The following is a 15,785-nucleotide window of genomic DNA, read 5'->3' on the forward strand; positions in this document are numbered from 1 at the left end:
ACTTCTTCTTTTCCGATTTGGATTCCTTTTATTTCTTTTTCTTCTCTGATTGCTGTGGCTAAAACTTCCAAAACTATGTCGAATAATAGTGGTGAGAGTGGGCAACCTTGTCTTGTTCCTGATCTTAGTGGAAATGGTTTCAGTTTTTCACCATTGAGGACGATGTTTGCTGTGGGTTTGTCATATATAGCCTGTATTATGTTGAGGTAAGTTCCCTCTGTGCCTACTTTCTGGAGGGTTTTTTTTTAATCATAAATGGGTGTTGAATTTTGTCGAAAGCTTTCTCTGCATCTATTGAGATGATCATATGATTTTTCTCCTTCAGTTTGTTAATATGGTGTATCATGTTGGTTGATTTGCGTATATTGAAGAATCCTTGCATTCCTGGGTTAAACCACAGTTGATCATGGTGTATGATCCTTTTAACGTGCTGTTGAATTCTGTTTGCTAGTATTTTGTTGAGGATTTTTGCATATATGTTGATCAGTGATAGTGGCCTGTAGTTTTCTTTCTCTGTGACATCTTTGTCTGGTTTTGGTATCAGAGTGATGGCAGCCCCGTAGAATGAGTTTGGGAGTGTTCCTCCCTCTGCTATATTTTGGAAGAGTTTGTGAAGGATAGGTGTTATCTCTTCTCTAAATGTTTGATAGAATTCGCCTGTGAAGCCATCTGGTCCTGGGCTTTTGTTTGTTGGAAGATTTTTAATCACAGTTTCAATTTCAGTGCTTGTTATTGGTCTGTTCATATTTTCTATTTCTTCCTGGTTCAGTCTCGGAAGGTTGTGCATTTCTAAGAATTTGTCCGTTTCTTCCAGGTCGTCCATTTTATTGGCATAGAGTTGCTTGTAGTAATCTCTCATGATCCTTTGTACTTCTGCAGTGTCAGTTGTTACTTCTCCTTTTTCATTTCTAATTCTATTGATTGGAGTCTTCTCCCTTTTTTTCGTGATAAGTCTGGCTAATGGTTTATCAATTTTGTTTATCTTCTCAAAGAACCAGCTTTTAGTTTTGTTGATCTTTGCTATCGTTTCCTTCATTTCTTTTTCATTTATTTCTGATCTGATCTTTATGATTTCTTTGCTTTTGCTAACTTTGGGGTTTTTTTGTTCTTTCTCTAATTGCTTTAGGTGTAAGGTTAGGTGGTTTTTGAGATTTTTCTTGTTTCTTAAGGTAGGAGTTTCTTGCTACAGACTTCCCTCTTAGAACTGGTTTTGCTGCGTCCCATAGGTTTTGGGTCGTTGTGTTTTCATTGTCATTTGTTTCTAGGTATTTTTTTAATTTCTTCTTTGATTTCTTCAGTGATCTCTTGGTTATTAAGTAGTGTGTTGTTTAGCCTCCATGTATGTGTATTTCTTACAGATTTTTTCCTGTAATTGATATCTAGTGTCATAGTGTTGTGGTCGGAAAAGATACTTGATACGATTTCAATTTTCTTAAATTTACCAAGGCTTGATTTGTGACCCAAGATATGATGTATCCTGGAGAATGTTCCATGAGCACTTCTGAAGAATGTGTATTCTGTTCTTTTTGGATGGTATGTCCTATAAATATCAATTAAGTCCATCTTGTTTAATGTATCATTTAAAGCTTGTGTTTCCTTGTTTATTTTCATTTTGGATGATCTGTACATTGGTGAAAGTCCCCTACTATGATTGTGTTCCTGTCGATTTCCCCTTTTATGGCTGTTAGTATTTGCCGTATGTATTGAGTTGTTTCTGTGTTGGGTTCATAAATATTTAAAATTGTTATATATTCTTGGATTGATCCCTTGATCATTATGTAGTGTCCTTCTTTGTCTCTTGTAATAGTCTTTGTTTTAAAGTCTATTTTGTCTGACATGAGAATTGCTACTCTAGCTTTCTTTTGATTTCCATTTGCATCAATATCTTTTTCCATTCCCTCACTTTCAGTCTATACGTGTCCCTAGGTCTGAAGTGGGTCTCTTGTAGACAGCATATATATGGGTCTTGTTTTTAGATCTATTCAGCCAGTCTATGTCTTTTGGTTGTAGCATTTAATCTATTTTCATTTAAGGTAATTATCGATATATATGTTCCTATTACCAATTTCTTTATTGTTTTGGGTTTATTATTGTAGGTCTTTTCCTTCTCTTGTGTTTCCTGCCTTTCCTGCCTAGGGAAGTTCCAAGCATTTGTTGTAAAGCTGGATTGGTGGTGCTGAATTCTCTTAGCTTTTGCTTGTTTGTAAAGCTTTTAATTTCTCTGTCAAATCTGAATGAGATCCTTGCTGGGTAGAGTAATCTTGGTTGTAGGTTTTTCTCCTTCATCACTTTCAATATGTCCTGCCACTTCCTTCTGGCTTGCAGAGTTTCTGCTAAAAGATCAGCTGTTAACCTTATGGAGATTGCCTTATGTGTTATTTGTTGTTTTTCCCTTGCTGCTTTTAATATTTGTTCTTTCTATTTAATTTTTGATAGTTTGATTAATATGTGTCTTGGTGTGTTTCTCCTTGGATTTCTCCTGTATGGGACTCTCTGTGCTTCCTGGACTTGATTAACTATTTCCTTTCCCATATCAGGGAAGTTTTCAACTATAGTCTCTTCAAATATTTTCTCAGTCCTTCTCTTTTTCTCCTATTCTTCTGGGACCCCTATAATTCAAATGTTGGTGCATTTAATGTTGTCCCAGAGGTCTCTGAGACTGTCTTCTTTTCATGCTTTTTTCTTTATTTTGCTCTGCAGTAGTTATTTCCACTATTTTATCTTCCAGGTCACTTACCTGTTCTTCTGCCTCAGTTATTCTGCTATTGATTCCTTCTAGAGAATTTTTTATTTCATTTATTGTGTTGTTCATCACTGTTTGTTTGCTCTGTAGTTCTTCTAAGTCCTTATTAAAAGTTTGCTGCATTTTTCCCATTCTATTTCTAAGATTTTGGATCATCTTTACTATCAGTATTCTGAATTCTTTTTCTGCCTATTTCCTCTTCACTTGTTAGGTCTGGTGGTTTTTTGCCTTGCTCCTTCATGTGCTGTGTGTTTCTCTGTCTTCTTATTTGCTTATCTTACTGTGTTTGGGATTGCCTATTCGCAGGCTGAAGCTTCGTAGTTTCCATTGTTTTTGGTGTTTCTCCCCAGTGGCTAAGTTTGGTTCAGTGGGTTGTGTAGGTTTCCTGGTGGAGGGGACTCGTAGTGCCTGTGTTCTGGTGGATGAGGCTGGATCTTGTCTTTCTGGTGGGCAGGTCCATGTCTGGTGGTGTGTTTAGGGGTGTCTGTGGCCTTATTATGATTTTAGGCAGCTTCTCTGCTAATGGATGGGGCTGTGTTCCTGTCTTGCTAGTTGTTTGGCATAGGGTGTCCAGCACTGTAGCTTGCTGGTCGTTGAGTGGAGCTGGGTCTTGGTGTTGAGATCGAGATCTCTGGGAGATTTTTGCTGTTTGATATTACGTGGAGCTGGGAGGTCTCTTGTGGACCAGTGTCCTGAAGTTGGCTCTCCCACCTCAGAGGCACAGCACTGACTCCTGGCTGCAGCACCAAGAGCCTGTCTTCCACACGGCTCATAATAAAAGGGAGAAAAGAAAGAAAGAAAGAAGAAGATAAAATAAAATAAAGTAAAATAAAATTTGAAAAGTTATTAATGTAAAAACTAAATAATAATCATTAAGAACAAAATTGTTTTAAGTAATTAAAGAAAAGAAAAACGGACAGACAGAACCCTAGGACAAATGGTAAAAGCAAGCTATACAGATAAAATCACACACAGAAGCATACACATACACACTCACGAAAAGAGAAAAATATATATATATATTTGCTCCCAGAGTCCACCTTCTCAATTTGCGATGATTTGTTGTCTATTCAGGTATTCCACAGATGCAGGGTATATCAAGTTGATTGTGGAGATTTAATCCGCTGCTCCTGAGGCTGCTGGGAGAGATTTCCCTTTCTCTTCTTTGTTTGCACAGCTCCCGGGGCTCAGCTTTGGATTTGGCCCCGCCTCTGCCTGTAGGTCGCCGGAGGGAGCACCAATACCCTGTGAACCACACGGCTCAGAAGAAAAGGGAGAAAGAAAGAAAGGAAGGGAGGGAGGAAAAGGAAGTTATTAAAATAAAATATTTTAAAGAATTATTTTTAAAAAATTGAAAAGTAAAGAAAAAGAAAAAAGAAAGAAGAGAGCAACCAAACCAAGAAACAAATCCACCAATGATAACAAGCACTAAAAACTATACTAAAAAAAAAAAAACGGACAGACAGAACCGTAGGATAAATGGTAAAAGCAAAGCTATACAGGCAAAATCACACACAGAATCATACACATACACACAATAAGAGAAAAAGGGATAAAAATATATTTAACTTTGCTCCCAAAGTCCACCTCCTCAATTTGGGATGATTCGTTGTCTATTCCTGTATTCCACAGATGCAGGTGCATCAAGTTGATTGTGGAGATTTAATCCGCTGCTCCTGAGGCTGTTGGGAGAGATTTCCCTTTCTCTTCTTTGTTCGCACAGCTCCCGGGGTTCAGCTTTGGATTTGGCCCCGCCTCTGCATGTAGGTCACCTGCGGGGCCTCTCTTCTTCCCTCGGGCAGGACGGGGTTAAAGGAGCCGCCGATTCAGGGGCTCTGGCTCACTCAGGCCGGGGGGAGGGAGGGGTACGGATGCGGGGCGAGCCTGTGGCGGCAGAGGCCAGCGTGACGTTGCACCAGCCTGAGGTGCTGTGTAGAACTCTCCCGGGAAAGTTGTCCCTGGATCACGGAACCCTGGCAGTGATGGGCTGCACAGGCTCCCAGGAGGGGCGCTTGCACACAGGCTTCTTGGTGGCGGCAGCAGCAGCCTTAGCGTCTCATGCCCGTCTCTGGGGTCCACGCTAATAGCCGTGGCTCGTTCCCGTCTCTGGAACTCCTTTAAGTGGCACTCTTAATCCCTTCTGCTGGCGCACCAGGGAACAAAGAGGCAAGAAAAAGTCTCATCTCTTTGGCAGCTCTAGACTTTTTCCCGGACTCCCTCCCGGCTAGCCGTGGTGCACTAACCCCCTGCAGGCTGTGTTCACGCCGCCAACCCCAGTCCTCTCCCTGTGCTCCGACTGATGGAAGCCCGAGCCTCAGCTCCCAGCCCCGCCCGTCCTGGCGGGTGAGCAGACAAGCTTCTCGGGCTGGTGAGTGCCAGTCGGCACAGATCTTCTGTGTGGGAATCTCTCCTCTTTGCCCTCCGCACACCTGTTGCTGTGCTCTTCTCCGTGGCTCCGAAGCTCCCCCCTCCACCACCCACAGTCTCCGCCCGAGAAGGGGCTTCTAGTGTGTGGAAACCTTTCCTCCTTCACAGCTCCCTCCCACTGGTGCAGGTCCCGTCCTATTCTTTTGTGTCTGTTTTTTCTTTTTTCTTTTGCCCTACCCAGGTACATGGGGAGTTTCTTGCCTTTTGGGAGGTCTGAGGTCTTCTGCCAGCATTCAGTAGGTGTTCTGTAGGAGTTGTTCCACATGTAGATGTATTTCTGATGTATTTGTGGGGAGGAAGGTGATCTCCACGTCTTACTCTTCCGCCATCTTGAAGCTCCTCCTAATATCTTTATTTTTTCTTCCATCCCAGTTTCATATCCAAAAACATATTCTTCCACGCCATATTGACAAACTCTCCAGGGTCCTCCATCTAAAGACCCACTTGTAATCCAGCTGGAAACAGGGTCTGGATGCTAAGCTCAAAACCTGGCAATACTACTATACTAACATTGAGTACAACTTGTCAATCTCTTCTTCTAACACTTAGACTCCAAGCTCTTTAAATGTACTACGTTATTTAACCTTCATAACTATATTATGAAATGGCTACTGTTGTTATTATCATCTCAGTTTTACAGATGACAAAACTGAAGTGAGAGAGATTAAATAACTTATTCAAGTCCACACAGCTAAGAATTAGCCACACAAAAATTTTGATATACCTGTGTCTCTTTTGCACCTTCCCTTTCTTTTGAAACTGGCTTATGGCATAACCTAATGAACAGATTCTTAGACATTGTGTGTGTGTCGGGGGGGGTGTGGGTAGGATGGGCTGTGGGTCTGGGTAGCCAGCCAGCCAGCCAGCCACCCTCCACTGCCAAGATCCAGCAAGGCCAAGATATTTTTATACCCATTTTTCCTATGGAGGCAGGAATGTAAAATTCATTATGTGGATTTGTAATCTGATGGTTAGGCTGGAAAAGCAGGCTCAAAGGATACTTTCCCTCACTGATCCCTCAGGACCACTCTGATATAAAATATTATGTGTTATTGGGTATGTTGTTATTTACATGTGTGCATGGGTATGCATTTACATGCACGATTCTGTGTCAATTAGCTTGTACGTGTTAAGTATAGTACATTGGTTCTCAAACTTAATCTAATATCAGCTACCTAGATAAAATCTCAAATATTTCTGGAGCCTATCCTCAGAGATTCTGATTCAGCTCAGCTGACATGGGGTGCAACGGTTTGCTATATGCACCTGAAGTGATTCTAATGCAGGTGATTTATGCAGAGCACATTTTGGGAAATAATAAGATAATGGTTTAGAGTGAGCTCTGGAGCCAGGCTGCTACTGAGTGGTTGTAGGTGTGGGCAAGTCAACTTGCCTCTCTTAACCTCAATTTTCTCGTCTGTGAAAAATGAATAATAGTACCTGCCTTGCGAGGTTGCTATGAGGATTGAATGACATATATTGATTTAAAACGTGTGTCATTTGATGTGCCTGATGCACCATAAGTGCTCAATAAATAGTAGCTCTTATTATTCCTGTAATGCTATTTATATTAATCTCTACACTAGGAGGACTCTAAGACATGGTCTCTGCCCTATAATACTTACAATTAAGAAGACTAAAGCACATGAAGAAACTAGAGGACATTTAAACATGTTAAATTGTGGGATGCTAACTTTAAGGGTGGGTAGTAAATAAGAATCTTAAGACTGAAGTGACTGAGAGCCAGGAAAGGTTTAGCATTTTGCCTGGAGGACTTCACTGTGACTGCTAATAGTAAGATAAGTGTAGTACTACAATTGCAGGCATACCTAGTTTTATCGCGCTTCACTTTATTGTGCTTCACAGCTATTGCATTGAGCAACTCTGTTGGCACCAGTTTTCCAACAGCATTTGCTCATTTCATATCTCTGTGTCACATTTTGGTAATTCTTGCAATATTTCAAACATTTTCATTATTATTATATTTGTTACGGTGATCTGTGATCTTTGATGTTACTATTGTAATTGTTTTGGAATTTTTTAGCAATAAAAAATTTTTAAATTAAGGTATGTAGTTTTTTAGACAAATATGCATATTGCAAACTTAATAGACTACAATCTAGTGTAAACATAACTTTAATATGTACTGGAAAACAAAAAAAATCATGTGACTTCCTTTATTGCGATATTTGCTTTATTGCGGTGGTCTGGAACTGAACCTGCAATATCTCCTAGGTCTATCTGTATATAAATTAGGATAGCACTTTCCACATGTCAGGTGTTCATGGAAGGAAGGTGTCAACTTGAGCTAGAGAAAGCTCCATGGAGCAGTTAGAAGTCGAACAGGTTCTCAGTGGATGGGGATGGTTTGAATGAGTGGAGAGGAGAGCAATAGGACATTCGAAGCAGAGGAAGTAGCCTGTGTTGGGCATAGAGATGGGAATGGAGAGTACATGCAGCTGGCACCAGTCACATTGTATTCCTAGAGTTGTGCACCAGAGGGCACTAGTCACCTAGACCACAAGGATAATGGCAACCATCATCGTTCTCACCGCCCTTCAGCCCAGAATTGTGCAGTGCAGTTGTCCTTAGTGCATGCTAGTAAATAGTGAAGAGGTAGGGAGGGGCCAGTTCCTGAGGGGCTACTATGAACAGGAATTTTGGTCGTAGCGTATAGCCTCACTCCCTGAGAAGGATTTAAAGAACCTGGAAAGCTGAAAAGGTGAAAGCGGTTGCAGACAATGCGAGTGCAAGTCAGGGTAGGTTTGGGACAATAGGTCCTGTGTCTCAGGAAAACTAGGGGTGGGGTGCTGCTCTTGTATAGCTTTCTCAAGGTAGGGAAGGGAGATGCAGTTATCCAAGACTCTGGACACGTTGCCTTCTGAAGTCCTGGCTACTCTGCTGGTGGCTCTATGGCAGAAGGTTTCCACTCATTTAGAGAGCATATATTTGGTATTTTCTTTATGCCTAGCTCAGACCTACTAAGTGCCTCAGTTTGGCTGACACTTCATAGATTATAAGTAACTTCTATGCCCATTCTCTCACTTTGTTCTTACCACGTTCTGTGAAGAAGAGTCAGAGACAATTAATTCCATTTCACAGAGGTAAAAACAAAGTCTAAGGAGTGTGTTGACAACTTAGATTATGCAGTTAGTAAGTGATGTCTTCTCACAGCCCAAGTCTTCTGACTTTGACAAGTTGATATTTACAATATCATTAGCTTTCCACCATGTAAGATGCTATGTAGAGAGAAATAGAAATCAATTAGAAATCATGGTCCCTGCCCTCAAGGGGCCTAGAATTTTTGGAAGAAATAAACATGCTAACATTGTGACTTTAAGCAAGTCCACTCCCATCTCTGGGTTGAAGCCTTTTCTATAAAATAATGGTTTGCACTATATGACCTCAAACATTTTGTTTCCCATCCTCCTAGAAATAAACATCCATCGAATCACAGAAAACAGCGCATGATGACATAGTGTGGTTGGGTGAGGAAATAATCACTCAGGCCAGCTTGGGAAGCTACTGCAGAGTCCAATGGCTAGAGCTACTGTGAGGAAAGAAGAGGGGAAATCGAATTGGGGAGAAAGCCCTAGCTCTCTTGTTGGTGCTAAAAATTGTTCACTCTGATATCCACCAGTGTGCTGGTCCCACAAATACGCCGTATGTTGGCTCTTTGAGATACCTCTCTACTGATTCATCACCAACCCCCTTGGTGCTCACTGATTTTAGCTAAAAGTGGGGGTTAATCAACAAGGACATCTTAGAGGAGGATGTCACAGATCCTGTGGTGTGTCAGAAAGAATTCAGGGTGGTAGGAATCTGGAGTCACTGAAGTGACTGAGAACCAGGAAAGGGTTAGTCTCCTAAAGCACCCGCTCTGGAGGGCTTCAGTGTGACGAAGGACTGGTAATAATAAGACAATTGTAGTTCTACAATTATATAAATTAAAGATAGCGCTTTCTACATGCCAGGTGCTTTCACAAGTGTTTTTACAGGAATAACTCTTTTATTCATTATGATAACCTTATGTGATAGCAACTGTTATTTTCCCCATTTTACAATTGTGGAAACTGATGTATATTATGCACTGTCTATCCACCTCTTTTCCTCAGAGCTCTTTTCTCTTCTTAATCCTTTCCCTCCACTTTGAACCTCACTCATTATCTGCCTTATCTTTGGATAACATTTTATTCCAATAATGTTCTACTGTATAAGATAAAATGCCCAAAGTCTAGAATTTTGAGGATTCCAGAGTCAAGGCGCCTTGTAAATCTAGCCAAACATAGCTAACTAATACTCCCTTCTGCCCTCCCAACCTCATAGAAATGTCTTCAATGGGACATCTTCCAGGAAGTACCAGCTAGTGACTGAGAAAACAGGGAGAGGTTGGAAATGCAGGCAGAGAGGCTGTCTCGAAGCCAAAGGGATTTAGAAGATTTAGAGAACCTTTTGAGAGTGTGTCGGGGGACACTTTGTCTTAAAAGAAAGGCCTCCTGGCCCAAATGCTTGAAAGGAAGGGTGAGGCAAGGTAGAAATACATGAATGAAAAGAATGTGCAGGGCTGTAACCTGACTTATGGGCTAAGATGGTCCATGTAGTGTACTTTGGGGCAGGTTTTAAACAAACAAAAACCAAAATCTCTCCTCCCATAAAAGTCTTGTTTGGTTCTCCAGGAAACCCCCATAGAATTCAAATGTAAAATAGATAGCTAGTGGGAAGCAGCTGCATCGCTCCAGGAGATCAGATCGGTGCTTTGTGACCACCTCAGTGGGGTGGGATAGGGAGGGTGGGAGGGAGAAGCAAGATGGAGGGGATATGGGGATATATGTATACACATAGCTGATTCACTTTGTTATACAGCAGAAACTAACACAACACTATAAAGCAATTATACTCCAATAAACATGTTAAAAAAATAAAAAGTCTTTAGGAAGTTTTGCTCAGAGATTATGGGCTTCTCACATTCTCTGCTGCCACCTGGTGGACATCAAGACGTAATGAATAGGGTGTGGGGGCTGGCCAAGCTGACCATGCACAGATCCAGTGCTGCAACACTGCGGCCCCGGGGCAGCCAGCTCCAGGGATATGCGCTGATTCGATCCCTCCAGAGAAACCGTGTGGCTGACAGGGTCTTGATGCTCCGGCCGGGTGTCAGGCCTGTGCCTCTGAGGGGGGAGAGCAGAGTTCAGGACACTGATCCACCAGAGACCTCCCGGCTCCCCTCCACGTAATATCAAACGGCGAAAGCTCTCCCAGAGATCTCCATCTCAACGCTAAGACAACAGCTCCACTCACCGACCAGCAAGCTACAGTGCTGGACACCAAACAACTAGCAAGACAGGAACACAACACAACCCATTAGCAGAGAGGCTGCCTAAAATCATAATAAGGTCACAGACACCCCAAAACACACCACCAGATGCGGTCCTGCCCACCAGAAAGACAAGATTCAAGCCTCATCCAGCAGAACACAGGCACTACTAGTTCCCTCCACCAGGAAGCCTACACGACCCACTGAACCAACCTTAGCCACTGGGGGCAGACACCAAAAACAAAGGGAGCTCCGAACCTGCAGTCTGTGAAAAGCAGACCCGCAAACACAGTAAGTTTAGCAAAATGAAAACACAGAGAAACACACAGCAGATGAAGGAGCAAGGTAAAAACCCACCACACCAAACAAATGAAGAGGAAATAGGCAGTTTTCCTTAAAAAAGAATTCACAGTAATGAGAGTAAAGATGATCCAAAATCTTGGAAATAGGATGGAGAAAATACAAGAAACGTTTAACAAGGACCCAGAAGAATTAAGAGCAAACAAACACTGAGGAACACCACAATAAATGAAATTAAAAATTCTCTAGAAGGAATCAACAGCAGAATAACTGAGGCAGAAGAACGGATAAGTGACCTGGAAGATGAAATAGTGGAAATAACGACTGCAGAGCAGAAAAATGAATGAAAATAACTGAGGACAGTCTCAGAAACCTCTGGGACAGTATTAAATGCACCAACATTCGAATTATAGGAGGTCCCAGAAGAAGAAGAGAAAAAGAAAGGGACTGAGAAAATATTTGAAGAGATTATAGTTGAAAACTTCCCTAATATAGGTAAGGAAATAGTCAAGTCCAGGAAGTGCAGAGAGTCCCATACAGGATAAATCCAAGGAGAAACACACCAAGACACATATTAATTTATCAAAAATTAAATAGAAAGAACCAATATTAAAAGCAGCAAGGGAAAAACAACAAATAACATACAAGGGAACCCCCATAAGGTTAACAGATGATCTCACAGCAGAAACTCTGCAAGCCAGAAGGGACTGGCAGCACATATTTAAAGTGATGAAAGGGAAAAAACCTACAACCAAGATGACTCTACCCAGCAAGGATCTCTTTCAGATTCGATGGAGAAATTAAAACAAATTAAAACAAAAAATGTAGACAGTAGAAACTGTATCTGAGTTGCCCCAGGTGTTGGCCTTAGCAGACAAAGGCTTAAAGTAACTTTTATAACTATGTTCAAGAAAGCAAAGGACACTACATGGAAAGAATTAAGGAAGGTATGGTGATAATTTCTCATTATGTGGAAAATATCAATAAGGAGATAGACATTATAAAAACAACACAATGGAAATGAAATGTATAATCACTTAAGTGAAAAGTTCAGTAGAAGGGCTCAGTAGCAGATTTGAGCTGGTAAAAGAAAGAATTAGCAAATGTGAAAATAGATGAATCAAGATTATACGGTCTGAGGAACAGAAAGAAAAAAGAATGATAAAACAGAACAGAACTTCAGAGACTTGTGGGACATTATCAAATGTATCACCATACGCATAATGGGAATCCCAGAAGGAAAGGAGAGAAAGGGGCAGAAAGAATACTCAAAGAGCTAATGACTGAACCTTCCCAATTTTGACAAAAAATGTTAATCTACACATCCAAGAAATCAGTAGGCTCTTTTCTGATTCTCTTCTCCAATGTCTCCCTCAGTGAGGAGCTCCCTCCTTTCTCACCTCCCTGAGATTAGGCAACCTTTGGGGCTAAAGACCAGAGGAAGTATTGGGCAGGGTGGCCACAAGGTCTGCTGTGTAGATTTGATCAGATTGGACCCTGTAAAAAGGTATAAGGCCAAGGGAGTTCAACGAGGCTGTAATCCAGCCCATTCTCCACTTCCTAAGCTGTACAACTGATGCAGAGGTACATCCACTCAGAGAGATAGAGTGCCTCCTTTTCTAATTTGTCTGAAGTCTCAAACTGCTCTCCAAGCCCTGTGCCCCCTGGGCAACATGTATTAGAAGGGACACCTTTTTCTAATTTTCACAAAGGCACTTAGTAGATTAGTGTGGGTCCTGGTGTGGGGGCAGGAAAGTGGTGGGACTCAGGGCAGACAGAAAAGCCACTTCACAGAGGTATGCAATCACCCATACAATCAAGCAGGTAGGACTTGAAGGTTAATAAAACCCAAGACATCCCCAAACCTTCCCTTCAATTCTGCCTGGGACTTGAGAGTACAATCATGAGTGTGGTTCTTTTAGTTTTAATGAATCCAAAAGGCCTTTGCCACAGTGCTCCTTTATTACTCAAGTGAGGCAACCCAGGCCTAGCATGGTGGTTAAGAGCCATGTGGTCTGGGGCAAGTTTATTTCTTTTTTTTGAGTCTTAGCTTTTTCTTCTATAACATAGGGCAATAATAATATCTATCTCAGAGGGTTATTATAAGGAAGGAAAAGGAATGTAAAGTGCTAAGCAAAGTGTTTGGCACATAATAGACTCTCAGTATATGGGAGCATGTGAGCTATTATTAATGCTTAAAATGTAGTCACCAAAGGCAGGAGTGGTGTGTGACTCCTGACACTCCTGTACCTTCCCTTACCAGGAGAGCTGGAGCCTCTTGAAAGTCTTTTCCTTGGAGACATTTGTCTTCTTTCCCTTGGCTCTGCAAAGCAACTCCTTCCTGGACCCACTCTCTCTAGGCTACATTGGCTGGCACTGGGGCTAAAGACTATAGTCCTGGCTTCTTAGAGTTGGAAAGGTTCTTAAAGGGCCACTGGCTCAGGGATTTTCAAAAACTACTGTGTGGATAGGCTTCAGATCAGCATCATCTGGGGGAGCTTATTAAAATACAGATATCCAGAGCCTTCCTACAGAGAATCTTTTTCAGGAGGTCTGAAGTGGGACTTGAGAATCTGTGCTTTTGACCAGTGTCACAGATTATTCTGGTCCTCTGCACCTCCTCCCTCATGTCTGCAATCATGGAATTCCCTAGAAGGCACCAACCACCTATACCAGGGATGGAGAGGCAGGTTGATAGGCAAGAAGGCTCTGACTGTAGAAAGGTTTGTCTCCAACTAAGCCTATTTCCTCTGCCTCCCATACCCTGCTGACATTACTAGGTCTGAGGTTTGAAGCCACAATGCAGAAAACCAGTTTTCTACCTCATTCCCAGGTCTCCAGCAGTGACAGCCATGTTCCTCAAAACTGAAAATAGCTCCTGTCTCCTCCCTAACTCTTTCCATGCTTCGCTTCTCCAGACTGAGCAACCTTACCACCCTCTATGTAACTAACTGGCTTAGAGATATTGCGGCCTCACCAGGGGCCGAGCAAACTGAGCAATTGCCTTCAGATTTCATTGCTTTTCTAGGCATGGCAGAGCAGCAGTAGGTGGCAGCTGTGTCCCAAAGTGTCCCCATTCTCTCTCCCTTCCTCCCTTATTTCTACTCCCCCTATGGTTCTGTCCCGGAGTGACAGGCGTTATGGGAACACTGTCTGTTTGCTGCTTCAAGTCCCATCAAACCAACATGTTGAACACTGCTGTATGTACTTCCTACAGAGGGCACATTAGTTTTGCTTGGTGAGCACGCCCTAATTGGGTTCCCAGAGGGAACTTCTAATACTAGTACAGAGAATTAAGAACCAGCCAACAGATGGGGTGAGAAGCATGATGGGGAGGGTGGCAGCCAGGATTGCACATCTCCTGGAGTCTGTATCAACCATAAGACTGACAGGCTGGATCTGGGGGAAACAGCCAAGCTCCCAGTGGAAAGCTCAGGTGGCAGAATGAAGTCGTTCTTCACAATATTTACACAGCGAATCTCTGCCCACTCAAGGATTTCTTTACAGATTTTGAAATCAGCCACTTTGGACATGCTGGTTTTTGTTTTGTGTCGTTTGAGGGATTTTTGGGAGAATTGGGTGTAGGGGAAGGAGGGTACTTTTCTCCTGGGTTTCTTGGGTGGCACATAAACTCAAATCATGAGGCCCATGCCCCAACTCAAGATATCCTAGCCCAATAATCTTCAGCTTGTGTGCTGCAGACTCCTAATTGTAACTAGTCTGTGAACCCACACACTTGGATATTCCATACTTTCATAGTTGGATAACCTAAACTTTTTGAGATACCTTTTTTGAGTCCCTGCTTTAAGAACCTTCTTTGAAGTCTCAGTTCTTAGTTTTTTCCTTTTCTCTATCTACAATTATTCCCTTGATGATATGTAGTCCCCTAGCTTTACTATCTCAATCCCCTCCCCCAACTCTACTGCCAAACCTTCTCCACCTACAGCCTTCTCCACCTTAAAACCTTGAAGTCATCCTTGACACTCCTCTTTCTCTCACTTCCTACATGCATCTGTCAGCAAATTCTGTTCTACCTTCAAAATACTATATATCCAGAATCCAACTACATCTCCGTACTGCTTCAACCCTACTGCTATACTCCTCGTTGAAGCCAACATCCATTTCTCTCCTGGATTTCTGCAAAAGTTTCCTAACTTTCTCCCTTCTGTCACTCTTTCTATTTAAAATCTGTTCTTAACAACCAAGAGATATTTTCTTTTAACTGAAAAATTTTATTGAGGTAATTGTAGGTCACATGCAGTTGTAAGAAACAATTCAGCGAGACCCACTGACACTTTGCTCAATTCTCCAGATGGTAACATTTTGCAAATCTACCGTGTAAAATCACAACCAGGATATTGGCATGTAGTTCACTGATTTTATTCTGATTTCACCAGTTTTGGTTGTACTTATTTGTGTGTGTGTGTATTAAGTTCTATACAATTTTATCACATATGTAAGTTCATGTCTCCACCACCACAGTCAAGATACAGAACATTTCCACAAAGATTCTTTGTGTTGCCCTTTTATAGACATACCCACGTCCCTCCCACACTACTCCTCTGCCCTGTCCTTAAACCCTGGCCACCATTAATCAGCCCTTAATTTCTAAAATGTTGTCCATTCAAAAATGATATATAAAGGGAATTACACAGCATGTAACGTTTTGGAATTGGCTTTTTTGTTGTTTTTTTTACTCAGCATAATTCTCCAAGTTGTTGTGTTTATCAGTAGTTCTTTCCTTTTATTGCTGAGTGATATTCCATGGATTTTTAGTTTGCTAGGGCTGCCATAGCAAAGTATCACAAACTGTGTGGCTTAAAACAACAGGAATCTATTGTCTTACAGTTCTGGAAGCTAGAAGTTCAAAATCAAGGTGTTGGCAGAGCCATGCTCCCTGTGGGACTCTTTCTTGGTAAGAACCTTTTATTGTCTCCTCCTAGCTCCTGGTGGTGGCCATTAATCCTTGGCTTGTAGCTATATCAATCCCATCTACCTACA

At 41.9% G+C, this 15,785-nt stretch overlaps 1 protein-coding gene across 1 annotated transcript in view; it reads left to right on the plus strand.

Annotated features, from left to right (window-relative positions):
• ARHGAP36 (Rho GTPase activating protein 36) overlaps positions 1-15,785 on the plus strand; it is a gene marked incomplete at both ends in the record, with an annotated part of 153,081 nt that overhangs the window by 14,352 nt on the left and 122,944 nt on the right. Inside the window, one exon of the mRNA XM_082864653.1 lies at positions 15,633-15,699. Within this exon, the coding sequence (XP_082720779.1) occupies positions 15,633-15,699 (67 nt within the window). The remainder of the gene's footprint in view (positions 1-15,632; positions 15,700-15,785) is intronic.

The sequence above is a fragment of the Leucopleurus acutus genome, assembly GCF_964270905.1.
Source record: "Leucopleurus acutus genome assembly, chromosome: X".
Taxonomy (NCBI): Eukaryota; Metazoa; Chordata; class Mammalia; order Artiodactyla; family Delphinidae; genus Leucopleurus; species Leucopleurus acutus.